This window comes from Epinephelus moara, chromosome 24 (genome assembly GCF_006386435.1).
Source record: "Epinephelus moara isolate mb chromosome 24, YSFRI_EMoa_1.0, whole genome shotgun sequence".
In the NCBI taxonomy this organism is placed as follows: Eukaryota; Metazoa; Chordata; class Actinopteri; order Perciformes; family Serranidae; genus Epinephelus; species Epinephelus moara.
Window position 1 is genome coordinate 40,352,868 of NC_065529.1, and position 26,929 is coordinate 40,379,796.

The 26,929-nt window shown below is 41.9% G+C and overlaps 1 protein-coding gene across 1 annotated transcript; it reads right to left on the reverse strand.

The window, feature by feature from the left end:
* Window positions 1–1,953: 1,953 nt before the first annotated feature.
* Window positions 1,954–25,937, reverse strand: lrig2 (leucine-rich repeats and immunoglobulin-like domains 2). The gene is made up of 18 exons (XM_050038651.1): window positions 25,254–25,937; window positions 23,517–23,591; window positions 23,037–23,171; window positions 22,110–22,253; window positions 21,748–21,891; window positions 21,323–21,466; window positions 20,858–21,001; window positions 17,153–17,233; window positions 15,330–15,401; window positions 15,057–15,125; window positions 13,589–13,752; window positions 12,886–13,197; window positions 12,391–12,672; window positions 11,635–12,075; window positions 11,294–11,446; window positions 10,581–10,721; window positions 9,515–9,784; window positions 1,954–5,493 (listed from the first exon to the last, which is right to left on the reverse strand). The coding sequence occupies exons 1-18, from the start codon at window positions 25,439–25,441 to the stop codon at window positions 5,261–5,263; spliced, it is 3,192 nt and encodes a 1,063-aa protein (XP_049894608.1). The 5' UTR covers window positions 25,442–25,937; the 3' UTR covers window positions 1,954–5,260.
* Between the last annotated feature and the right edge of the window lie 992 nt (window positions 25,938–26,929).

Here is a 26,929-nt window from a genome sequence, read left to right on the forward strand (position 1 = left end):
GCCCAGGAGGCATCCTGATCAGATGCCCGAACCACCTCAACTGACCTCTTTTGACGCAAAGGAGCAGCGGCTCTACTCCGAGCTCCCTCTGGATGTCCGGGCTCCTTACCCTATCTCTAAGGCTGAGCCCAGCCACCCCTCAGAGGAAACTCATTTCCTCCGCTTGTGTCCGCGATCTCATACTTTCAGTCGCTAGAGCTCGTGACCATAGGTGAGGGTTATGACATAGATGGATGTATAAAGTATTCACAGCCCTTCAGTTTTTCACATTTTATGTTGCAGCCTCATGCTGAAATTGTTTAATTTTCTACCTCATCAATCTACACTCTGAAGAGTAGTTTTGATTTATTTTTTTTTGCTTAACCTGAGAAAAAAGGAAAAACTAAAATCATATTGACGTAAGTATTCAGACCCTTTACCCAGTACATAGCTGAAGTACCTTTGGCATCGATTACAGCCTCGAGTCTTCGGTATGACGTGACGAACTTTGCACACCTGGATTGCACACCGGGATTTTCTGCTATTCTTCTCTGAAGATCCTCTCAAGCTTTGTCAGGTTGGATGGTGAACAGCAGCAGAGAGCCATTTACAGGTTTCTCTAGACATGATTGATCAGGTTCAAGTCAGAGCTCTGGCTGAGACACTTCAGGACATTCACAGAGTTGTCCCTAAGCCAGTCCTGCTACATCTTGGCTGCTTAGAGTCAGTGTCCTGTTGGAGGGTGAGCCCAGTTTGCGGTCCTGAATGCTTTGGATCAAGTTTCTCATTTAAGATATCTCTGTACTTGGCTCTGTGCAGCTTTCCCTCAACCCTGATCAGGTCCCTCAGTTCCTGCTGCTGAAAAATCCCCCCACAGCATGATGCTGCCACCACCAGGCTTTACTGCTGGGATGGTACTGGGCGGATGATGAGCGGTGACTGGCTTCCTCCAGACATGACGCTTAGAAAAAACACTTCAATCTTGGCTTCATCAGACCAGAGAATCCTGTTTTTCACAGTCTGAGAGTCCTTTAGGTGCCTTCCTGGGTTCCTCAATAAAGAGTGGCTTCCGTCTGGTCACTCTGCCATAAAGAGTGTTGCAGTGTTGTTTGACCATCTGGAAGTTTCTCCCATCTCCACATATGATCTCTGAAGCTCAGCCAGAGTGACCAACGGATTCTTTAGTCTCTTACCAAGGCCCTTCTCCCCAGTTTGCTCATTTTGACGACTCCTACTACTCTAGTAAGAGTAGTGGTTGTTCCAAAAGTCTTTCATATTAGTTCAATCAGGAGACACTTATTTTTATAGTAAAAATAGTATCTATTAACTCGTGCACATAAGAATGAAAAATTGGATTGGGATTGGACCCCGTTTAGATGGTATGGCTTAAGGAGGGTGATGAATCCATAGTCAAATAGGGAACTCCCCGGGGTCTAGACACTGGTGGTGGCAGAGGTGGTGTAGATGTAGAGAAGATGGAGAAGTGCTGATGATCTGGATGAGTAGTGGAATGGGCCTTTGTTGAGCTTGCCCTGGACTCAGCTGAGTGACAGCAGTGGAGGAGAGACCAGATTTAAACTTTTGCTGTAGCATCCTCAATTGGCCGATAGAGATCATGGCAAAGTTTGATTGGGTAACTCCAAGAGATTGCTCTTAGGAACATTCAATGCAGCAGATTTTTTTCTGTAGCCTTCCCCAGATCTGTGCCCTGAGAAAATGTAACAACATTCAAGGGTCTGAATGCTTTCTGAATGCACTGTATATAACCATAAATTAATTATGCTTGGGCTTTTGACAAACCAAACCCTTTGAATATGTCAACTTGGACTCTGGAAGCTGCGATGAGCTATTTCCGCTACTCCGCAGGCATATTACAGACAAAACCAGATACATATATTGCATAATAGACAACGCAAGTAATCCTATGTCTACCCGAGAAGCGTGATAAGAAAGACATCAACATTCCAAACCAAATTATCAGAATTCATGTTTAATGTCAGAGTAATGGCTACGTAACAAAAAAGGCTCTTTAGACATGCTTTACAGAATGTACAGGTAAACAAGGTCCAAAAATACTATTGAAAACAAAATGCAAAACTTCAACAATACAAAAAAAAGCAGCATTGGATATTGCCAGAGCAGTTACTGCTAAACTTTGGTATAAAGTCATACAGGACGTTCAGAGAATAAAACAATACAAATGCACATTAAGTTATGCTGTGTTGGCAGAAAAATATTCAACAGTGAAGAGAAGTACGCCGCCGTCCCCGACATGTAGCTCCATTAGTGTGACTTATCATTGCGAGTTTTCATTTCAATTTCCTCAATCGCTCAGACGGGGCATAACATTGACCTTGGCCAAGAATCAGAGAACATGTAACAAGGATCTGCTTCTGCTGGAGCAGGGAGTGTGTCGAGAACTCATGAAATCATATTGGTTTTTGGTCTTGGGTTTGGTAATGTCAAATTCAGAGGAAGAGGCTTGGAATGTGTTCATCTGGTCAATAAAGCAGAGCGGACCACTGACAAAATTTAAAAAGTTAGAGCCAAGACAGTGAATGAACGCATGAATTCACATCTGCACGTACCACTGAGATGTACCGATACACTATGTGCTGCTTAACACGTACATGTAGTCCATTTTGAGCAACTGTTGATAAAAAGGAACCATTAGTTTCAGCATTATTGATTTTTTTGTTAACCTCGTACACTCAATGTACCGAAGAGGAGAGAAGGAACATGAAAAATAATTTACTGGTCCAGACTAAAAGAGCAGAATGTAGCAGTACTCATGATCAACATAAATGACAATAACAAAAAGAAACTTTCAACTATCATTGCCACGAATCATTCCTGTGAAGAATGAGTATGATAAACTCTTAGTTGTCGCTTTATTAAGTACGCCTAGCTACAACTTCTGCAGTCTCATACAACAACTGAAATAAATCTAACCTTCATCAGGCTCAACAATTAGGATTGCCTAATGGCCCACAGCAAGTAAAATGCCACGTTGGGCACTTGGTTATTAGGATTAAACACACTGTTTCTGCCAGAGCTGATGATGGAAGCAGCTCAGGAGTGAGGAATCTCATGTCCTTTTCATCTCTGTTCAGAGTTGCACATGCGCAGTACCAATCAGACACTCGGGAGAAAGTAACGGCAGGTAAAGACAAAGTTTATGAGCTGAAGCGCAAGCAAGCGTTTCATTATCTTGGAAAGAGGAGTGTAGTTCGGTGGTGTTAAAGATTGGAGGCAAAACTATGGATTGTGTAGTTTGCCTAAAACTTGGAGCAAGGCAAGGAAATTGGGTCGTTTTTTATGACATTGTTAGTTAATAACTGAGAATAAATAAAACAATTAGTATAGGGGCAATTAAAAATTATTTCAGACGGGTAGATTTCTGACCCACTTACTCGATCGGGGAACTGGAAAATCAAAACATAACTGATGAACCTTGCTTCATGAAGGTTGTAATGTCTATCATTTTGGAAGCAGCAGTTTGTGGTGCTCTTGAGCTGTACGACATTATACAGAGAAGTGTTTCTGGTACTTAGCTGACCCTCATTGATAAAAAAAAAATGGGGTGGACCAAATAATAAAAGCACCTGTCAGTAGAATTTAATACAATTCAACAGCACCGTAAACTACATCCGCCGAATGAAATGATCATATAGTTGAGTAAACATCTCTCGAAAACTGAACTTTCGTGAGGGTTGATTTATTGCAGGATTGCTGTATCAGACTGCATTAGTTTTAGCTAGGTATACCTAGAGGCAACGGAGTGTAATTTGCTAAATATATTGAGCAAATATTAAGTTTTCTGAGAGTCACAAACAAAGCCAAACACATCTGAGCAACTCCGAAGTGCAATAATCAAGAGGATTTTTAAGGACAACTCATGACATCGAACCTGATTAAACAAAAACCACCTTCTTTTACATGAGAGGCGTTTCCATTTTCGGATAGATCAAAACTTCAGGATAGCGCTGGATCAATAAAAACGAATAAGCTTAAAGTTACTGCAGCATCTGTCTCAAACCTCTCTGCAAATGAACTAGTAAGACATGGAATTTAATAGATTACTAGTCTTATGTACACATACATGTATAAAATAATACAATACATTCTCATTTTTCACAGTCCCAAGTGAAAACCTCGGCTTAATCAATATCTACGGAAGGATCGTGAACTTTGTTGAGACAAAACTGTGATGATAAACCCTCACAATGTAAAAACAGCATGCACACTGCATAATGAAGTTCACCACCGTTAAATTAAGTGCCTGTAAGATATGATAAAGGGGGGAAACAAATCAGTGCATACTGTGTGTATCTAAGCCATAATGTCACCTGATCGAAGTTACTGAGAATGCTTGTTAAAAAGGCCATCCGATAGACAACCATTAGAAAGTAGCCAGCAAAACCATGATTGTCAGATGTGCAAATAAAGTACACGCTTTCTCCCCAAACTGCTTATCATCACAAAGACATAAAAATGAAGGAATTAGCGATTGCATTTGACATAAAACAGGATCAGATAAAGATGATATAGGATATATTCATATATATTCATAATATACACCACATTTTGGTGTCACTGTCTCTGGGATTTGCATAATACCAGATAGCATAGTTTTGAGTCAGTCGGGATGGCTGTGGGAATGTGGGACGCATGTTTTCAATGTTCTTTCCGATATTAACAACCACAAACTGCTGGTCAGGGAACTACTGTCATCTGTTTGAACCTCCTGTTTTCCCCACTTGGGAATAGGAGGTTTGTAATTTCTACCAAAGTCATGTAGGCTGCTCCAACAGGTGTCTGTACCAGGAATGATGAGACGAAACTGCCAGTGTGACGCGCACTGGCAAAAAAATTTCAGCCCCGCAGCAGCAGGGACGGAGGAGAGAGCTTGAAGAGACTCGACCATGTCTTGGCGTTATCTCATGGCAGCATCCGACATGGCTCTTTAAAGCATACATTCATAGCTTTCTCTAGAGAGAGAACAAAGAAGAGTGGAGGATGTAGGAGAAAAGGGTCCTGCAGAGGTGGAGGTGTCAAGGAGGAGGTCAATTTAATCACTGGTCCATTTTTCCAGCCTGACACAGCAGTCTCTCCACAGTGGAGAACGTTTGTATGTCCTCTTGAGTGAAAGGGGAATGTAAACATACAAGAGAGCATCTTTGGCAGAATGTGAGGAGTCTCTTTGGAGGTAGTGGGTGACAGGAGTAGGGGGGTGCAGCAACGAGGAGTCAGAGGCAGAACGTGGGAGGAGTGTAAGGACCTATGTGGGAGCAGGGTGCTCCTGAGGGTTAGTCCTATTAGAGGCACTTCTGTGGTCCTGTGTGCATTGGCTGGGAAAACAGTCAGCCTCTGCTTCACTCTGTTCCTCTGCCCCGTCGGCAGTGGAAGTCAGAGGTGGTGTCCTGTGTACTGTCACTGGGTGCTGGGACGCGCCTGGTTGGGGTTTCGAGGACGGGTCTTCCCCTTCGCCCCAGAATGACCTGCTAAGAGAATCTGCAAAGACAGTAAAACACAATACTTAGACGGCTACGTATTGAACTGATTCCAAACCAGACACTTTTTTTTTTTAGCAATGACAGTCATTGTTTGCAAATATATCAAGAAAAATTGCCAAATATTAACCATAACTTGAAAACCCTTATATTATGGAGTGTTTGTTAGACAAAACAAGCCGTATGAAGAAGTTATTTTACACAATTTTCACCGCTATTTTGACGTCGCAGAGGATCTTGAGAGACACCTTGGGTCGGAGGTGAGTCGGCAGATAGTCTGCCACGACAAGTCTGAAAAAGCCTACGGGCAAGTCGTCCCCTCGTCTGCGACTGGGACTGAATATCTGGCATGCTAGAAAACTGGAGAAGTCTGACACGACTGACAAAGAGCATCGGCCGATGAGAGGCGGGATATGTCCCACGTCAGCACGCAGCAGGACAGAAGAAATGCGAGGAGGACAAGCCGGCAAGCAACAACAACAATGGCGGTGTCCACAGGATCAGGAGCGGTCGGACATCCATGTTGACGCGTAACGTTTAGCGCCGGGGAACTTCATAATATCCTGTTTTGTTCATGCGTGACAAACCGTAGTTTGGTCACGAAATCTTGTGGTGTGCACACAGGTCGTAACGCAGTTGGCGAGACTCCCGCTGACAGAAACACACGTCGCTAGGTATGAACACTCAAAAGATTACGATAGTCTCTGCGACTCAAAGACTGGTTGGCCAGTCGTGTAATGTGAACTCGCCTTAAACTGACTTTTACACAGTTGTTTCTGATCTAATCCCAACAGACAATATAACATTAGCTGTAGTGTACAAGTACTACCACCACCTGAACAACCTTCATAACAAGCCTCTATATATCTGAACAAATCATATCTGGAAGATCAATATCTCTAATAAATATATAAATAAATACACATCTCTTGTATTATATCATGTCATACCATGTTAATTTGTTACAGTCTCACCTCATCATATACTATATAATATTTCTATTTTGCTATATTAATCCAGACAAGTATTGATCGAGAGCCTGCTCAGCTGCTGCTGCACAGCGTGGTACTGCAGCTGCACTGGGGAAGACCAGCACAATCTACAATGTGTGGTGAAGGCGGCTCAGCGAGTCAGTGGGACCACACGACCACCTCTGAAGAACATTTACACTGGCTGACTACAAAAGAAAGCCATAAAAGACTCATACCACCCTGGACACTGTCTGTTTGTGCTCTTCCCCTCTGGATGGAGGTGTAGGACAATAAAAACAGATCAAAGAAACTGAAAAAAGCATCTTGCCAAGAGCTGTAACCTCTGTTACAACCCCTCCGCCCTCTGACTGCTGTGAACAATAACCACACCTACCCATCCACACACACACATTCATTACACACTACCACACTACACTGCAGTTTTACTGCACATAGAAGATGTTTGCTCATACCAGTCTATATGCTGCTACCTAACCACCACTGTACCACCTATTGTACAGCTCAGTCACTTTGTCTCATTCTTAACACTTTGTGTATAATGGGGTTGCTACAGCTGAAGGCAAGTTGGATTTGAGATTTGTGACTCCACTTGGAATGATATTTAATTCAAATTTCACAATAACCAAAACAGTAGAAGAAAACATGACATCAATTCTGTAGGGTTCGGGAAAATTTTGGCTAAAAGTTATTTCGTTGCGGGGCGGAGACGAGGTTTAACAGAGCTTGAAGATAAACTGCTGTGCGTGTTTTTCACTCTGCATGTCGGATTCCACTGCCTTAAATCCCACTGTGAGTTTTAAGACTTTTGGCAAAAAGTTCACCAAGCCTCGTATGCATTGCACCGGTTTGAGACATGCAGCAAAATCTTGGTCAGATAGCCAATTTTCATTGAATTTGAAATTCCCCATGTTGTCCAGGGTACACTGACAGCTAGCTACCAGACAGTGGATACATCCCAGCCAAGAACAAAATATTAGCGTTGTTGGTTTCGCTACCCTGATCTGTGTGACATTAATGTTTGAGGCATACGGTGTATCTGTTAAGAAAAATGGATGTTACCAATTATTTTGAGATTTAACAACACACCATCAGAAAAAAAGAGTCATAAAATCCTACTTCCTGTGTCTTTGCATTTTAAAGACTTACGAACGATTGATTTAAGACATTTCACACCAACAGCCTCGTTATTAGATCCATGAATTCACTGCCTTTTCAGGCTTTTTAAAGTTCTGTGGGAACCCTGTATATATTTTGCTTGTCTGTATATTTGAATTATTTTGCTCGATTTTTATTTGCCTTATCTGTTTTCATTTGTTGAACTTTCATGCTGTACACTAGGGCTGCAACTAACGATTATTTTCACTGTCGACTAATCTGTCGATTATTTCTTCGATTAGTTGACTAATCATTTTATCGAAAAATGTGTTAAAATGTTGAAAAATGTCGGTCTGTCTCTCCCAAACCCCCAAAATATGTCATCTAATGACGCCAAAGGGTTTTAGTTCATTGTCATGGGAGAGTGTGTAAAGCTGCCAATATCTGAGCGTAAGAAGCTGCAATAAGAGTATTTTGGGTACTTTTATAGAACTTTTCTATGAAAAATGACTCAAACCGATTAGTCGACGTCTAAAATAGTCACTGATTATTTTAATAGTCGATTAGTCACCGATTAGTCGACTAATCGTTGCAGCCCTATTATGCACCACTTAAGAGCTGCTCAACAGATTTTCATTGTTCTTAGCACAATAAGAAAATAACAGGTCAGGTCTACCAAAGCGTTCTTTCTGAGGGAATTTCTTTTTCATTCTTTGCAATGGGAGTGCCCTGTCTCTACACTGACGTAGTAATATGTGTCTATTCTACGCTGAGTGCTGCATGTTTGGCGTTTAGAGCACTGAGAGCTGAAAATTTTTACAACTTTGGGTAAAATGCTGCACTTGTCATTGTCACTTTTTACCCAGCCATTCAATCACAGTGGCGGAGGAGCAAACACCATGAAGACCAACCTTCACATCTTACATGTACAAGTGCTGAACAACAATGGAGGAGAAATATGTTAAAATACTGGATATATATTAATATCTGTTTCCTCTCACGAACCCACACAGACCAGCAGGCCTGTCCTCTCTGCCATCATGTTTCTTCCTGCTCTTTCTCTTCATCCAGAGCGAGTAAGTACTCTACCTTGCCTCGAAATTTTTACTTCCATGGATTTTCTGTATCATGGCAACCAGATGCAACCAAAGCATCTCAGCTGAAAAAACGCTGCACCTCCAAAGTGCTCTCAAGCCCCCCGCTGAGTGTTTCCTGAGGAGCGCCTGGTGTTTTCAGCTGGGAGAAAATGCTTCAGTCAACTCAATGCCTCAAGATCTATTCTGTCTCTTTTACAAACTAAGTATCAATTATTAGTGACTTATTCTAGTGTACGCTGTTTAGATATATATCAGACTTGCAGCTACTCATCATACTGTGTCATATTAACTTGTCACTGTCTTTAATTGTCTTGTATAGTTTATATTTCTACTTCTACTCTTGTGCAGTATGTATAGACATCTTATTTTATTTATTCTGGATATTTACTTCTCTACTTATCTGTACTTATGTCTGCCATTGTGCTGCCGCAGTACCTGAACTCCCCCTCTGGGGATCATTGAAGGCTTATCTTATCTTAAATACAATCTTATGGGTTTACCAGTTCAGTGGGAAATCTCTCACCTGTAAAAAATGGCTTCAATAAATCAATGACCTCAGTATTTGCACTGTATGTACTGTGTATAAGTCAAGCTACGAGTAAACTTGCCTGAGCATCTGCAAGATTTTTAACAGCCACAGAAACAGGAGAGGAAAATGTTTAAAGAATCATAGGTGGGGAATTTTTTTTTTTTTTTTCTCCAGTAGCTGCAGGAGGGTACAATTTCAGTGTGTTATCAAAAAACACCTCAGCAGGCAGGACATGATAGCTGGCACCTAGACAAAGGGCGGTGTCACCACCTTGCTCTAATAGGTAAAATGTCTGTTTCCAAGTCTCACCATTAGCGTAGTGCTCCGGGGGAGTGTGGCTGCTCAGCCTTTTGTCGTGTGAAGTGAGAAAGACAGAGGAGTCCCGGTTACTAATGAGGCTCTCCAATGCCGTGTCCTCGTGCTGGGCGTGCTCACTGAAGCTCTCCTTCAGGCCTGGCAGGGTCTTGTCCAGCGGATCGTCCTCCCCTAGGTAGGCGTAAGGGCAGTACTCCCGTGTGCGAGAGTAGATGTTGGCGTTGTCGTAGCAGTCGGAGCAGATGACCAACGGACCTGCACCACCTGGCAAGAACGAACACGGATCTTGGTCAGTGAAACTTTGTCTTTTATGCCTGGCTTTGAGGACACTTAATCATCTGACTACTTTCTATTATTCTCACCATATATCAATTAGATGTGAGAGAATTATAAAACTTGTATTCATTGAACTATTTCATAGCTTGTCTTTATTTTTCATTCACTTTCAAAAGTCATTTTTAAAACCTGGAATATCATTTCAAAATTAATTTTCTGTTTCACCCCGTAGGGAATCTGCATACAAAACATACTTTAAAGATCATTTTTATCCCAAAATAACCAGGATGTAGAAACTGTTTATTGTCCTTCTCTTTTCAAATGCATTTTAACATTTTAGCTATTGTTTAAATAATCTTATCTCTTACTTTTGTGTATGAGAGATGCCATACAACTAAAGGTTATTATTTTTAGATGTGGGACGTTTGTGGGTACATCATGTGTCTATCATCATGTGCATCTACGCTGGCACTGGTGCTACTGTGACTAGCATCCTGATGTGATTACTTACAGTGGTATACATTTTCTCTTATTTAATTAGCTTTAAAGTTGTATTAAAATATTTGCATATGTATGAAAAGACCATCTATATTACATCTTAATGTGAATACATCTACATAAATACAAGACAAGTTAAAAGGCCTAGTGAAAGGCAGAGATATCGTAGTTTCAAAATCCTTCAGACATGAACAACACTGTGCTGAACAATAAGAACGCAGAAAAAATCCACTCCTTTCAAGATAAATAAAAGCCACACAACTGCTTGTGTGTCGAGGACACTAACCTGTGGGGAGTCCAGCAAGTCCCTCGCGGGGCTCTCCGGGGTGGAAGCTGCTACGGCCAGTGAACAAAGAGCCAACCCTACAGTGCAGCATGCCATTCCCCTCAGTTTCCACCTCGCTGCCCGTGTCTCCGTAACACACACCTGGGACACACATGATAATTAGTCACTGTCTCATTTCAGCAACGATCTAATCCAAAATCTCAAAAAGCAGAAACAACAACTGAATGAGCATCGGAGTTTGCAAACCTTTGAATCCTGAAAAGCAAATCTGAGAAGCTGTGTTTTATTTACAGACATTTATTTAAAGAAATGTAATATTTCTCTGAGTTTTTCCATGTGATGGTGCATCTTCATGTGTTTGATCACATAATTATCTTGTGATCGTTGTGATGTTGACGTAACAATCTTTGTACTCTTGTAATCACAATGCTTACATAACCCAACCCTATTGAGTGTCTAATGGTGAGAGCAGAGATTACCTTTCATGCGACAACTCTGTGTGCTTATGTTATGCAAGAGAACCATACTTGTAATGCCATGAGCACGACATAATTATCTCATCCTCATTATAACCCAATGCTTGTTATAGGTATTGCAAAATGATTATTCCTGACATTGAGAAAACAAAAAGCAAAACTATCCTCATCCAAAAGGTTTGTTTTATAGAGTCACACATGGTGGAATTCACCGAATCTAAAAGGATGATTACTCACCATCTGTGCCCTTATGGACGTATCCATTGGAGAGAGGAGGCATGAGCTGCTGGTGGCTGCCAGCCTCAGAGTTACTGTAGCCTTCCTGAGGCTCTGACAAAGTACCCTGAGAGGAGAGGTAGCTGGGGATGTCTGCTGGCAAATTCATCTCATCTGGAACAGACAGAGACACATTCTGTGAGCCGGTATTGAGTTCTGTGAAACAGCCTTATCCTCACAACAAAGTGCCAGCCCCAGAGACATATTTCAAGCCTTCCCAACAGCTGCCATTATGGGGTTGAGGCTTCAGATAAGGCACATTTATTGTATATCACAGATGGCTATGTGTTGAAACTGCTGACCTGTGTTGGTGATACTGTAGTCTTCACTTTTCCTGCGCATGTGATAGATGACGATGACCCAGACCAGCGAGGTTCCAACCACACAGCACACCACCACAATTACTACGATGCCCACAGTGGTCCAGCCGTCTTGGTCGTATCCCGTGCCAGTATCGCAGTTGGGTGATGGCGAGACGCTCAGGTAGATGTGGCCGCGTTCTGTTCCCAGAGTATTGGACATGATGCAGGTGTATTTGCCAGCGTCAGCAGGGCCAGCATCAACTATGATGAGGAGCTGGTTGGCTGCAGCAAAGAAGTGGCGCTCGGTCAGCACCAGAGGCCCGTCATCTTTGGTCCAGTTGAGACGAGGAGCTGGGCTGCCTCCGGCTATACACTGAAGCACGGCAGTTTCACCACGGGCCACTGTTCTGTCTTCCAGCGGCCGCATGAAGGATGGGGTTTCTGGAAGAGGGGAGGATTCATTGATTTTTTTATTTAAAGGATTATCCCTGTGGCATTTGTGTCAATCTGTTCAAATGGGTGTGTATGAGGTCAAGAGACAGAAATATGACATAACAGCTGTGTCTGTGGACATGATATAATAAGGTTTCCATTTACATCGATATTTGTTAAGACTGCAGAAGAGGGAACACAAAAACAAGCGTGTTATGAGCGACAGACGTAAACAAGTAACCAATTTGAACAGCGTGACTCAGCTGAGATGACCCAGCGGTGACACATCAGTTGTATACTTTGTTGATCAGGTGGGTGACTCACCCAGAACGGTGAGAGTGGCGTTTGCAGACAGGCTGCCAGCTGCGTTTTGAGCCGTACAGCTGTACACCCCCATGTCTTCTGTCTTCACGTTAGCAATAAAGAAGATGTCATCATCTGGCATCACATGCATCCTGCGCTCCCGGGCAGCAGGGAAGTCAGTGCCTCCATCCTTCTGCCAAGCAATCTGGGGTGATGGATGGCCTTCAGCAGCACACTCCAGCCTGGCCATAGTCCCAGTGCGGATCGTCAGATCCATGGGTGTCTTAAGGAAGGATGGCAGCTCTGGAGGATAAGAGGATAGAAAGCGTGGTCAAGGGTGGGACAGATATAAACTATAGATATATAATTAAATGAGCCAGACTCGGTGCATAGCATTTTGGCAAGCCCAGCACTTTATCGCTTAAAGAAAGTAAACGACTGCAGAGCAAGAGAAAAACACAAGAGCCTCAGTGACAATCATCAGTCACATTAATTGACAAAGGCACACATCCTCACCATTGACAGTGAGCTTGGCCCTGTTGGAGTAGTTGGAGCCAAAGTGATTGGAGACCACACACTGATAGCGCCCCTCATCAGTGAAGTTGACATTAAGGAGATGAAGCACAGTGGTGTAGATCAGCTCTCCTTCCTGGTACCGGGCGTAGTTTTGCACTTCTGCATCATACAGCACCTCCCCGTCCTTCCGCCAAGCTGTGGTCATTGGCGAATCGCTGCTGCTGGATGCAACGCAGCTCAGAGTCACGTTGTTCCCTCTCAAGGCCACATACGTCTCTGGGTGAGTTGTGATATGAGGCTTGGGGAAATCATCTGTGGAGGACAGAAAGTGCAACACTCAGCGTTTTTCAAAGTTAGAAAATATTTTTAGAGCAGACCTCTTCACTGACATGTAAGATATTAGTTTGTGTTCAACATAAAATATGCCAATGCATGGTGTGTTTACCACAGTGTTACAGATGTTTGATGCAACTGTTTATGAAATTAAAGTATATGAAACCTGTGAATAAAACTTCCAGAATGAAATAGTGCTCTGTAATGGTGAAACATAATTTACTAGACACTAAAGTGATTTCAAAACATCTCAAAATGAAAAATCTGTGCATTTTCCTGTCTCACAACAACAAACATTCTCCACTGTGTTGGCTGAAGAGTACCTATATTGGATGTAGTGGACCATTAAAAAAGAAAGAAAGGGACTGACCACAAACAAACTCTTCCGGGCTGATGGACAGGACATTGCGACCAAGCAGGCTGGCAGGATGAGCACAGACAGCGGAGACAGACTGCTGGAACTGGCTGTCAGTCAGCCATGGCCCCAGCCACTGCATGTGGCAGTCACACAGCAGGCTGCTCGTGTTCAGGACACTGAGAACAGAAAGGTAATGAAGGAAACGCGAGGTGAGTCATTGCAAAATTTGTTGGAATCATTAAACTGCTGTAGAGATAAAATGAGGTGAACAAATGGGTATGAATTTTTGTGACTATTGGAACTATGATTCACCCTTTTAGAGAAGCAAACTTGGATTTACTTGCTTGAAATGAAGGTTCAATTTACCTTCCTTTATCTACTCTGACAACACACCAAGTGCTGCCTGAGTAACTAAGTGACAGTGAGCATGCAAGAGTAGCTGTATTTGTATTACACCAAATATCATAAAGGCAGACCTATAGTGTCTCTGTAACAAAGAGTGATGGATTTTTGCTAAATTTCTTATGATAAACTCAGCACTAAGGCAATTGCTGTCACAGTAAAGACACACAAAAAAACAATCCCTCTCTACAACCAAAAACACAAACAATGATAGATCATTTAATCATCTCAAAAGCATAACCACTTTCCAAGTCACACACCGGCGTTCTCATTTTCAAACCAGTCGGCAGGAGACAAATAAAAACATGGGAACTGAACAACAGGTGTGAAAGCAACCTTTAAATGATCTTAATAAAGACTGGAAATTAAATTAATTGCTTGCACTGCCTCCAGAACCATGTTTTAATACACTTAATCCTAAAATAAATCTTAATAACCAGGGTGTAACCATTTTTTCCTCTTGCTAAGTTATCAAGCAAAGCCACTTTGTCAACTCACCCAGCAAATAGTGCTATAATCTATTAAAGCAGCACTCATTAATAACAGGATATGACTACTGTCATGATACATCTTCTGAGTTTGACAGCTGCTGGGGCATTTCGTTAGCCACTGCTTGAGAGACACTCCTAACATGGGCTGAGCATTTCCACTGTCTGTCCTCACAGGCAGGAGACACAGCTGTCTTAATAAGGCACATGATGGTACTGCAACTCAAAAGCTGAGTCATACAAATCTCTGCTTGTCCAAAGTTTATGGTTTTGTTAAGACAACAATCTGATGACTTGGCAATTACATATATTTTAAATGCTGTCATCAAAAATGGGGTGAAAGGCTCAAAAGCAAAGTTAAAGTGCTCCTATTCATTCACAGCATCCACTCGTCGTCTTTGTAAAACTGCATAATGGAAATTTAAAATGCTAATTATGTCCTTTAAATTGCAGTGTCACTTAAGCATTATAACTCGTTTTTAATGAAAGCAATATTGCTAAATCAGTCAAAGAAACAATAATAACACGGGGAAAAGCTGGCTTCCAAATGTGCTTATGAGAGCTGTAAGATTCATTTAGTGTCTACTCACAACACTTTGAGCTTCATATGGGACAACGCCTCGGGGTGTATCGACATGATGCCATTCTTGCTGAGGTCCCTGCAGTGTGGACAGAAATATGGATTAGACACACCTAATGTGATCAAAATGGCATCCCATTTCACAAGCAGAAGACAACAACAGCAGCACAGTGGTAAAAAAAAGTCTCCTGCTATCTTTAATTATTCAATAATAACAAGAGTTCCTTCTGAGACACAAGTGTAACTGTGTGGAGCAACAAGGGCGTGCATCGGCTTTACTCACAGGTGCTCCAGCTCCTCCAGGCCCTCAAACGCTTTCTTAGTGATTGATTTGATTTTGTTCCGCTGAATGATTCTGTAAAATAAAACAGGAATAACATTTTTAATGTGATGTTCATTAAAGGTGTTGACACAAAACCTGCTCTAGGGTAACATTTTATTGAACACTGCATCAGAGGTTATTGTTAAAGCTGTAGTTGGTTAACTTTTATAAAAAATAACTTTTTTAAATAATTAATTTTTTTAATTTTTACTGAAACAGTCAAAACATCAACACAGTGCCACATGAGAAAAAAAATCATGTTCCTCTGCCTCCTCGCAGTGCTTCTAATAGCACTGGCTAGAATTTACCCACAAGTAAATGAAAACAATCAATCAGAAGGAGTCTCTAACACAGCTGTCAATCATGTCAATTACTGCTCCTGAACTGCGGTCAAACTGTCAAACTAGGCAGCGCTGATCAAATATGTTTGTGTCCCGCCTGCCATGTTGACAAACAGTAGAGCAAATGCGATGCACAGCCTACCAGCAGAAGCAACTGTCTCACATTACAGCTAAACAAAGCACTGAAATAAAGCCCGGTTTCCACCGAGCAGTACGGTACGGTTCAGTTACGTTCTGTACCATCTCCCTTTTTGGTCCCCCCTCTGTTGGGGTACCTAGCACACAGATCTGGTACTAAAAGGTGGAGCTGTGAACACTGCAGTCTGTTGATTGGTCAGTAGCGGACGGTCACTCTGCTCAGGGCTGAGTAGTTTTGAGGCTCATGTAACCCATGGAGAGAGACTCTCATTGCAATCTGTTCTATTTTGTTATGAAAATATCGGCATGCAGCCTCGTTCTGTGGACGATAAACAAGGTGCAGACTTCCATCTGTGTCACCAGTAATGAGGAAATACAGTGAGTGCTGGACGAAGCAGTGAGTGACAACAATCCCGCCCACATTGAGAGTACTGTTTGTAGTGGAAAAGCCAGAGACTGCGCACCATGTCTGTCCAAAGGTACCATACCGGAAGTGTTCGGGGGAAACGGTCGTATCACTGCTCGTGAACTGCTGTCAAACTATCAAAGTAGGCAGCACTAGCCAAATATCAATCAAGATTCGGTTACTGCATTGCCTATTTCTTACCTAAAATGTTTTCAGACACATATTTTAGTGTACTGTTTAGATGTAAAATGAGAGTGTTAGTGACCTGGCTGCCATGTTGAAAACAGTAGAGCAAGAACAATAGGCAATGCAGTTACAGAATCTTGATTCATATTTGATCAGCAGTGCCTCATTTGACAGTTTGACTGCAGTTCACGAGCAGTGACTGACAGCTGCCTTAGTGACTGGTTGGCCCTGATTAGTTGTTTTCTTTCAGCTGAGGTGGATGCCAGTAAAAGCCATTGGAAGCACAAGGAGGAGGAGGAATGTGACGTTTTTCACAGACTGTCTGTCTCTACATACTACAATGTGGACATAGTGACAGTTTCAGCAATCATGACAAAGTTATTTTCATAGAAGTTACCAACTGTAACTTTAAGATGAAGTTGAGACATCTGAACAACCTTCCAATTCAAGTCTGAGTAAACAAGAGGAACAATTTCACAGCAAAATAAAACCTGTCAAGTAGAAAAACACCTATCTGAACAAAGCTTCACATTATCAGGAGGCGTTTCTCACCAGAAAAGATGAATACAGCCAAATCTCTGGAACACTGATTTAGAATTTTAATTGCACTGGCTGTATTTGTCCAAATGCAAGATATTTTGTCCTATAAATCGAATCAAACTCTGTCAATACTCTGATCTATCTGTTTGGGTATATAATCTGAGAGTTCTTACAGCGTGTTCAGCTTCTTCATTCCATCAAACACACCAATGGAGTCTTCAATGGCCCAGGAGATTTCATTATTGCGGATATCTCTGCAAAACAAAGGGTTACATTTTAGATATCAAACACACTCTGCAATGACTGAAGACGTGATGACTCCTCCAGCAAAGTTTTTTAAAGACCACAGAGAGGACAAATTATCTCCACTGTGGTTGTCAGTAGCAGTGACTCTCAGTTAGCAGACTAACAATCTGAGACACCATGCTTCCACTGTGTGTTACAGTTCGCTGCCCCTGCTGTTCTGATGAGGGGAAATTAATTGGCTCTGTTTAGCACTGGGACAGTTCATGGGTCCATTGGAAACACAGAGAGGCCTTGTGTTTACAGGATGGGTCATGGGCTCCTTTGTTTCTTTTTCCTCATGCCTGGCCACCTTTGAAAGAACTTCGGCACTCTCCGATTCCTCTCTCCCATGAAAGCTCCCAGGATGGTCAAGCTCCCAAATACGACCCCTTTCTTGTTGCAGCTCAGTGGATTAGACGGAAGTCTGTGTGGCAAATAATGAGTTCACAACTTCCTCTCTTCTTCCACACATCTCATCTCACGGTATGAAGAAGAAAACGTAGTTGCTCAATTAGGCTGATATTCTGAGCCTTAGTTACACAGTATTTTCAAAGCTTTTGTGGTGGTGTTAATGTGGTTCAGAACTGTCGTCTAATACTTTGCAACCACACACATTGTGTGAATAGAGAGGAGTAAAAGCAGCAGATTTATACCACTGTTGTACCAAGCAATGCATTATGTGGCACTGACATGAGGTGCATAAGTGCAGGAGGACATTATTGTAAAGGATAACTCCCCTAACAGAGAGGTAAACAGTATTTATTAAACACCCAAGAAAGCATAATCCCAATTCCTCCCTGACAAAGCCAGAGCTGCTGTGTTATTTGTTGTTACGCTCAGTAGACACTGAAATGTTGAGCATATTGTATGTTGATATTATTTTATCCCTGCTTGATAAAATATTAAAAGGAAAACAAACTCAAATCCCAGACCAGGAGGAGTGCTGCTGCTCTACCCACACTGACAAAAGATATTACCAACCTTCACCTCTCGGCCTCTGGCTCAGCTACAGTGTGAAGGCCAGTCTACTCTCCCCCTGCACAATATTACAACAATCTTCTATACAGTACATGGTTCACATGAAAGACCTGAACTCAGCACTAACACTATATTGCCTCTCAAATATTCTATTTAGAAATGTGTGCTTAGGGCCCTATTCAATCCGTTATGAGTTTCTCCAGATGTTTTTTATTCTTATTTATTTACCAAACTCTGTTTTCTGTTTATTTTTTCTGAAGTCTATTTTACAATTTAAGTACATTTTGTCATCAGAAAGAGTCTAATCAGGTCGTGGATTAATACATTTCGAATAATTCAATAGCAAAAGATTCCAAAATTAATGGATATCAATGAATTTTATGTAACACATTTAAGGGGCCTCTTTCACATGACTGCAGGGTCGTCGACCACTGTAAGGATTCCAGCAACTCAACTTCAAAGAATATTGTAGGCCTTACTTTCCCTCGCAATTTAGTGGGATTTCTACGTAATCATGTGTGTGTCCTGGGCCATTTAACTGCATTTACAGGTCAGTATAAGGGTGCACTTCAAATTTAATCCGCACTGGCTGCGAGGGGAAAGTGCACGCTAAAGTTGACCTGGCAATTAGCAGGCTGCAGCACCAAAAGATCACCGGAAGAGTCCAGACAGAAAGGTCAGGTCTTGAATGGGGAGAGGCCCCACTGTTCAGGTACAAGGCCAGCAAGAGGGAGAGGTAAGAACTGGTGGTTTCCAAGGTGACAAGGATAACAAATGGGCGCTATATGATCAAGGCCATAGCACAGGGACAGCAAGGGAGCTGGACACCATGGGAGGGCGTCGTCAGCAGAAACATCAGCATGGTAAACCAGTGAATGACCCCACAGGCAAGGCTCAGCTTCCACATCTGGGCAACATACAGCACACCTCCCTGCCCACTGAACCTACACCTGTGGTCTGGCCAGGAAGACTGCTGCCCCCCCCTGCAGCAGTTCAAAATACAAATCTCCAGCACATCCTGTCAGGCTGCAAGGTTGTGCTGTCCCAAGGGTGCAACAGGTGGCGACACATCCAAGTCCTAAGAAGACTGGCTGAGGTTTTGGAAAGGCGCAGACAGGACTTGAGCAGACGCCATCCTGGACTGCAGTATAACAGTCAATCTCGGCAGGAAGCTCTGGCTCCCTGGTGAGATCTCCAACAGAAGCCTTAGACCAAACACAGTGTTGTGGTCTAGCAGTGCCAAGACCACGCTCCTCATTGAGCTGACTGTCCCTTGAGAGAAGGGAATGGAGTCTGCCTCAAAGAGGTAGAGGCTGAAATAATCTGATCTCACTGAGGAGTGCAAGTGGGCATCTACCCTACCCAGCTGTCCACATCCTGAAGGAAATGGGGGTAACAGGAGCAAGCCAGCAGAAGGCCCTGAAATACCTGGCCGAAGAAGCAGAGAAAAGCAGCTCTTGGCTCTAGCTCAAGAGAGGAGACAAGCACTGGGGTAACACCTAGCACATGGGCTAGCTGCACAGGGGGCAGGGAGACGTGTCTGCCGCTGCCCCACCACCAAGAGACATTTGGGTTTTCAAGTGGCGAAACGCTGAAGATCGGAGGTACCTAACTGACATCCCTGCAGCTGACCCACAGGCACTGGAAGAGGTGTGACAGGCAGTAATGCCACAGCAGGCTAACACCTACCTGTGCAATCAAAAAATCAGTTGGCAATTTGACCACAGAGATGCAAGTGATGGCTGGCTTGATGCAGAAACATCAAACGCTGCCTCGGGACCACCTGAGAAGCACAGGATTTGACGTAGCTTGGCTAATCGAGAAAAGGTCTGCAGTCAAGCTGGCGTCAGCAGTCAGTCGCATCTTCGTGGCCAGACGCTAAACTCGAGGAGCACAGAGCACAGCGGAGTCTGCAACAGCTGACCCCCTGTGTCAGCCACCCTGCCAGTGTGTGTGAAGGAGCTGAGCCCCACCTTCTGTGAAACTCCAACACAGAGAGCATATTTTTTTAATTAAACTCTGTGTTTCCATATGTGTTTTCATTGTCATGGAAATCATAAGGCCCCTATGTGCTTTCACATGTTTGCACATGGTAATAAAGCTTCAACTGCTTTAAAATTTCAAGTGAGACACCTATGCTTGCTTCTCCTGTGAGTGAGCAGAACTCAGAATTTTTCAGGTTTGAACTGATCTGAAATCAGCATGATGCTCGCAGTGAATGGTAGGACAGAAGACACAAAACCAAGAGAACAGGATTATACAGAAATTACACACTGGGTGGTTTGATCTAAAACTAAACAGACAACTAATGACAATCAGGGTTAGAACGCAACACAGACTGTATTAGAGGACGCAGACTTAAAATACTGGCAAGCTCTACTGTTATTTCTCTAAACTACTTAGGATTACTTGGGAAATGTGTTCAAGACAGGACTAGAACTACACATGAAGAGTGAAACAAACCACAGACCTACTGTAGTCAGCAGCCTTCATGAGAATGCAGAGCCAAGAACATGTCAGGAGGGTTATATTTCGCATACTGCACTTAATCACACTTGTTAGATAGAACAGGTAACAGATATTTCAGATGGATTTCTTTAAGGTGAAGCACTTACAGGGTGCGCAGACTTGCCAGGCCACTGAACACTCCCTCTCCCAAATGGCTGATGGAGTTTTCTCCGAGGTTCAGGCTCTCCAGGAGACCTAATCCTACGAACGCCGTCTCTTCAAGTCTAGTCAGATGATTGAAGGACAAGTCCCTGCACAAAACAACCACAAATATGAGAGAGATTAGTTAAAACAATTTCCTTACTCAACACCATCTTGTGTGTTAATTCGACTCCACATTAAAGAATGATTATCTAAACTGAGGCATTTCCACAAAATTGCTAAAAACATATGCAGTACATCCACCGGAGGCAAGACAGCACTGAATCAGCTCTAGACACCCAAAAGTACTGCAGCAAGATAACAGTAACTCCTCTGAGCACACAGAATGAATTTCAGAGCCCGGGGCTGATGAAAGAAAGTGGGGACTCTTAGCTGCGTGGGGATTTTAGCTAGGAAGCAAACACACTCACAGTTCCTCCAGCTTTTGGCAAAACTCCCAGGCGTCTGGTCGGATGATGCCGACAGCATTCTGGCTGACCCGCAGGATACGCAGCATGCGCAGCCCGTACAGCCAGCCTTTGTTGACCTCTGTTAGGTTGTTGTGCTCCAGCTCTCTGAGACACAGATGGGATAAACAAAATGGCATCAACAAAAAACTATAATCGTTAGAATTTATTGATAAATCTGCCAGGAAGATTTTGGCAGAAACGGGCCACAAAATTTCAAAACAGACATAAGAAAAATACAGTAGAAAGCAAATATTTCCCACCAATATTTGTGCAATTACCAAGCTCATTATGGTGACTTTAAAAAGAGCTACACTGTAGTGTTCCACAGTTGCTCATGAACTTGCTCTTTAGTGTCACTTTAAAGATGTCCACAGCAATGTACTTACAGTTCTTCAATGTTGTTGAGTCCAAAAAAGGCTCCATCCATGAGCTTCGTGATGCCATTCCTCTGCATCTTCAGTGACCTCAGAGAGTCCATCCCTTTGAACGTCAAACTGTCCACTATCTTGATCTTGTTGCGCTTCATTTCACTAAAATGAGAGTAAGGACCAGCTTTCATCAACAAAGTACATCATACCAAAAGCTGGATATAGTCCACTGGGTTTTTTTAAAATTGGATTTACAATAAATTCAGCCAGCTACTTAAGTACGAGTTGTTACATCTGTATTAAAATCCAGATTTGTCTGCCAACTATCAACCGTTAAATTCTTGACAAATTATTTCAGTTTTACATCATGCGATACTTACAGAAACTGAAGCTGTGGAAGTTTGAAGACTTTGGATGGCAGCACAACTAATCTGTTCCTGTTCAGCTTCAACACCAGCAGGGAGCTGGAGATGTTTTCAAAGCAGCCGGGCTCGAGGACACTGATCTTGTTATTACTCAAATTCCTTTGAGAAAAGGCAAGAGGAGAACAGAGACATTAGAGCCAAAATCAGCACAGGGAAGATTGTTGGCTCTTTAGTTACATCTACTGTATGTGAATATCCACTGGAGGAGGCACTGCAGCTGTTCTACAAAAAGATGCTTCTTTACCGACAATGAAATGATCAAAACAAGGTGTCTTTTGTGCTCTGACTTGATTTGTGTACTTGAAATGTCTTGCACTGTGCGGTACTGCTTTGCTTTAATATATTCTCTGTAATACTTTGTATAGCCATTACTGCTTTGTCATCTTGAGTTTGTATTATTCAGATCCCGCTCTCCATTTTTATACCATTAATGTCTCTACGATTGTAAGCTGCTTTAGTGTCTTTGTAATTATATTAGATTGGATCCTAGATGTTTTCTATTGTTAAAATTCAAAGCTTGTGCAGTACTGTGCATCCTTGGCAGATATATGCATTTTGAGTGCTTCCTAGTTTTATTTTCTTTAACCTTCAGCTTGTTTGTGCTCTGCGCCTCTTTTTGTTGAGGGATAAGTCTGGATGCATTGTTTGTGAGAGGTTTACGTCTTTTTCTTTTGCCTAATACTGTTTGTGTTTATGCCTGGATGATATTATGTATTGTGCTATTGGATCATGGTGGGTTGCTGTATCACAATGTTTGGTTTGTTATTGGTTAATGTGTCTGAATCATCCCGCAAGGGATAGGTCAGGCTATTCTTGCAGGCAATTTCACCTGACCTTCCTTGACAAAGAAAAAAAAAAGGTTATATATGGGTGATTACTTACAGATATTTCAGCTGCATGGAAGGGAAGGATCCAACTCTGAGCTCGGAGATGGAGTTGGATGTCAGGTCTAGTGTCTCCAAGGAAACGTATGGCTGCAGCTGAAGCATTGAAAGCTCTGAGATCCGATTGTGGACTCTGAATCGTGTAAAAAATATGACATGTATTAGTTTCAAATCATAACAACACAGAGTACTATGACATACTACGTCTATGGTACACTCAAATCACACCAACATTGTGAAAAACTCACATCAGGTACTGAGTCACAAAAGACAATATCTAACAGTACCAATGTTTCTGGTTTAGTATATTTGTAGACATGACATAAAGACAGTCTTTTTTTCTTTGGGAAAAGCATGTAAAGAAACAAAGACCTGGAGGAGTTATACATTTACATAAAGAAATTCAAGGCTTATTTTAAATATTTACTTTGGTAGTGACAGGAGAGACTAGAAAACCTGAAGGGGATTCTATACTCACAATGACAGCGACGTGATGTTTGAGGAAACGTCTCCGAGAAAAGGAAGAACAGTCAGCTCATTGTGATTCATAGTGCTGAAATGAAATTCAACAAAATATTAGCTTCATATTAAAAAAAGACTGCTGAGTAAATCAGCTGAGGAATAACTGAAATAGAAACATTAAATCATCAACTCATGGATTGCATAACTCCTCACAAAATGTTCTAGAAATTCTGCGAAATTTAATCAGGTTCACCGCAGCTTGATTCATCCATCAAACAGCCCAGCATTAATTACTACCACTGAGATTGTTATAATGTTCAGTATTTGTTTAAACAATAGTAGAAGTGATGGTTAGCTTAAGTCACGTAGGAGGCTGTAATCTTGATGCTGTTGGACTGTATTTCATTGAGAGACTTTTTTATTATATTAATTAGGTGCAAATATTGGAAAGAATACAATACAAATTAACAGCACCACAAATTACGACCCCTAAAGTGACTATAAACGTGAGTAAACACCTCTCTAGACTGGTTTAAAAATAATTAAATGAATGCTATAAAGTTATAACCTTCATGAAAGATATAACAAGACATGGTCTTGTTTCTAAATTGCAATACAGGATCACAATCTACTGACAATGCTCTCAAACGTATATGTCTTGTTGGCAAATATAACATCCATAAGCCTAGAGTGCTTCAGATTACACCAAATATCTGTTTGTTTTATGTTGAACTACAATCTTTCTTTGACTCTGTTTCTAAGATAACAACTACAGATGCACAATAATTCGGGACACCATCGGTATCGGCCAATATCAACTTTAAAATGAACTATTAGAATCAGCCTACATGCTTATTTATTTTATTCTGCACAATGAATGAATATTACACACATTAAAAAGCCATCTATTTCATGTCTCAATCAGCTTGTAGGCTATGATGATAAGAGTATGCATACATAATATGACGTTAATCACACTACAGAAGAGACTTAATAATCACTAAAATTAGGTGGATTTATCAATATTGGTTATCAGCCAAATAAATTGCTATATATCGGCGTATCTGCAAAAAAAAAATCCAATACTGTGCATCCCTGATAAAACTGAACAAGAAAGCTATTATTACCTCTCAAATAATTGTTAAAATCATATCTAATAAAGACAAATATGGTGTATTATATCTAGGTTTTCATGAATTTGTACAACGCAATGTATACTTTAAATGTTGTCTTGTAAAGTGATAATTTTTCAGTGTTATAAAATGAAATATGTAACGTTATCTGCACAATGTACTGTAATATTCACGGTATGATCAATAACATAAATAAGTAAAAGCCAACCCTTCATGAAGGTGGGACATACTGCAGATGTGTTCTGTTTGGCTGCATTGTGTTTAGCTAGGTGTACCTAAATAAGTGAGTGACAACTGAATATAAATTGTGTTAGATTTATACATCGCTTACAGTTTACAGTGACTCATGGATAAGTTGGTTTGGATGTGATGACCGGGCTTTTTAATCTGTCCCACTGATGCCTTTGTTATTAAAATAAGGTCATTAACCTATGTCCTAAAACAGATCATATCATAAAGAAACTTCTATGGGTAAGATCCTATCGACTTGGAGTCAAGTGGCTACAACAGGCTACATCTAATGTGGTTTATTGGTATGTTATGGTACACTCCTTGGTTGAATAACAAATCAGTGTAGTGGATTCAGTGCAGGACAAACTTCAACACTCTTGTGTACTTACACTTGGGTTATCCCATATGGTGGGTCCACGGGAGCTGAGGACAGCCTCTTCCTGTTGCAGTCCAGAATCTGGACCTCATCCTGCCCTTTAGAACAAGAGCAAGGAGCGGGACAAGACTCCAGAGCCCAGGCACTCAAACTCAGCAGCATGAAGACAAGGGCCGAAGGAATGGGCCAACCCTCCGCCATTTTAAATGTCTTCCTACTGAGGGCTACGTAGCTACGTGGCTAACTCGCTAAACTGGCACGTTAACTGTTACAAACCACCATTAAATCGTTCCTGCAATTTGATATCAGTCAAGCGAACACATGCTTTAGGTTGATAGTGCTGTGATGCCAGGCGGAGCCCTAAAATATGTTTTTTCCCAACTTGCGTGAGGCATCCCAGCAAAGATTTCTCCCCTTCTTCCCAGTGCCTGGAATTCCTTCCGCTCCAATCTGGACAGTGGACACCCTCCCGGAGAAGCTAATGCTAGCTCAACGCTGAGCTGATTCGGTCCCGCAAATACGCCACTTTTCACCCTGCGACATCGGTTTAACTCCACTCTTGGTTGGCGCTTAACAACATTAAGCCATGTGAAATAGTATCTTTGCTTCACCCGGGATGTTTACAACAAATTTCCTCCTTCTTTCCGTCCCGCAAGAACAACAAAGCGCCTTGAGTTGATGACACACAATATCCCAGATCCCGCCCCTTTCCAGCATGTTTACAGCTCTCCTATTGGTCCGTATTCAAGCCTGTCAAAAAAATGCCACAATCTGATTGGACCGCAGGCCAATATGTTTTTGTGGTGGCCTCTACTGTAAGTTTTTCAGAGCTGCCCTGGTATGAATTATTATTTCACATCCTTGTGGTCGTTTGTGATCATATCCGCTCTATGCCTTATGAGAGTTTCAAATTTAAAATAGCATGGCGTCAGAATAGTCGTGTCACACAATCTCACATGTGAAAAAAAACACATTTAATTTATTTTTATCACATATTTACATATCAAACGCATAATGCCCATTTGAAATCAAGAGTCCAACAGTAAACAAAATCATGCAGCGTGTTTCTAGAAGTTATATTATATTGCACGGAAGTTTAGCATGTGCACTACTCATGTTAAGGTAGCATTATTTAGAGCATACTGTACTCCTCTGTACAATGCCCATTTGTGGCGTGTTTATAGCAAAAAAAAAACATGCAGAGACTAAATGTGGCCTATAATGATGCCATGAGGATGCTTTTAAAGCTTCCCCGTTGGTGCAGTGCCAGCGAGATGTTTGTGAATGTTGGGGTGCCGAACTGCTCTGCTGTAATACGCAATCTCATGTACAAATTTATGTGCAGGCTGTCGGCCTCAGGAAATGACATCATATTGTACCTGTGTGACGGTAAGAAGAGCTCGTTTCGATTCTCTTCAAGACTGTGGAGCCATTGGCGCTCCAGTCTGTATAGCCTCCAGTCTGATAGCCTACCTGATGTCTGTCCCTCCGTGACTACATCTGGTTGATAATGGCTGCTATGACTGTGATTGATGTACGTTTTTATTGTATTGTTGCATTGTTGTTTTTATTGTCTGTCTTTATGTATTTTTTAGTCACTATGGACCTCTTGCTTGTGTCCTTAATAAAGTCTTTATTATTATTATTATATTAGTGGGTTAATATCAGAAATATTATTATTAGAAGTAG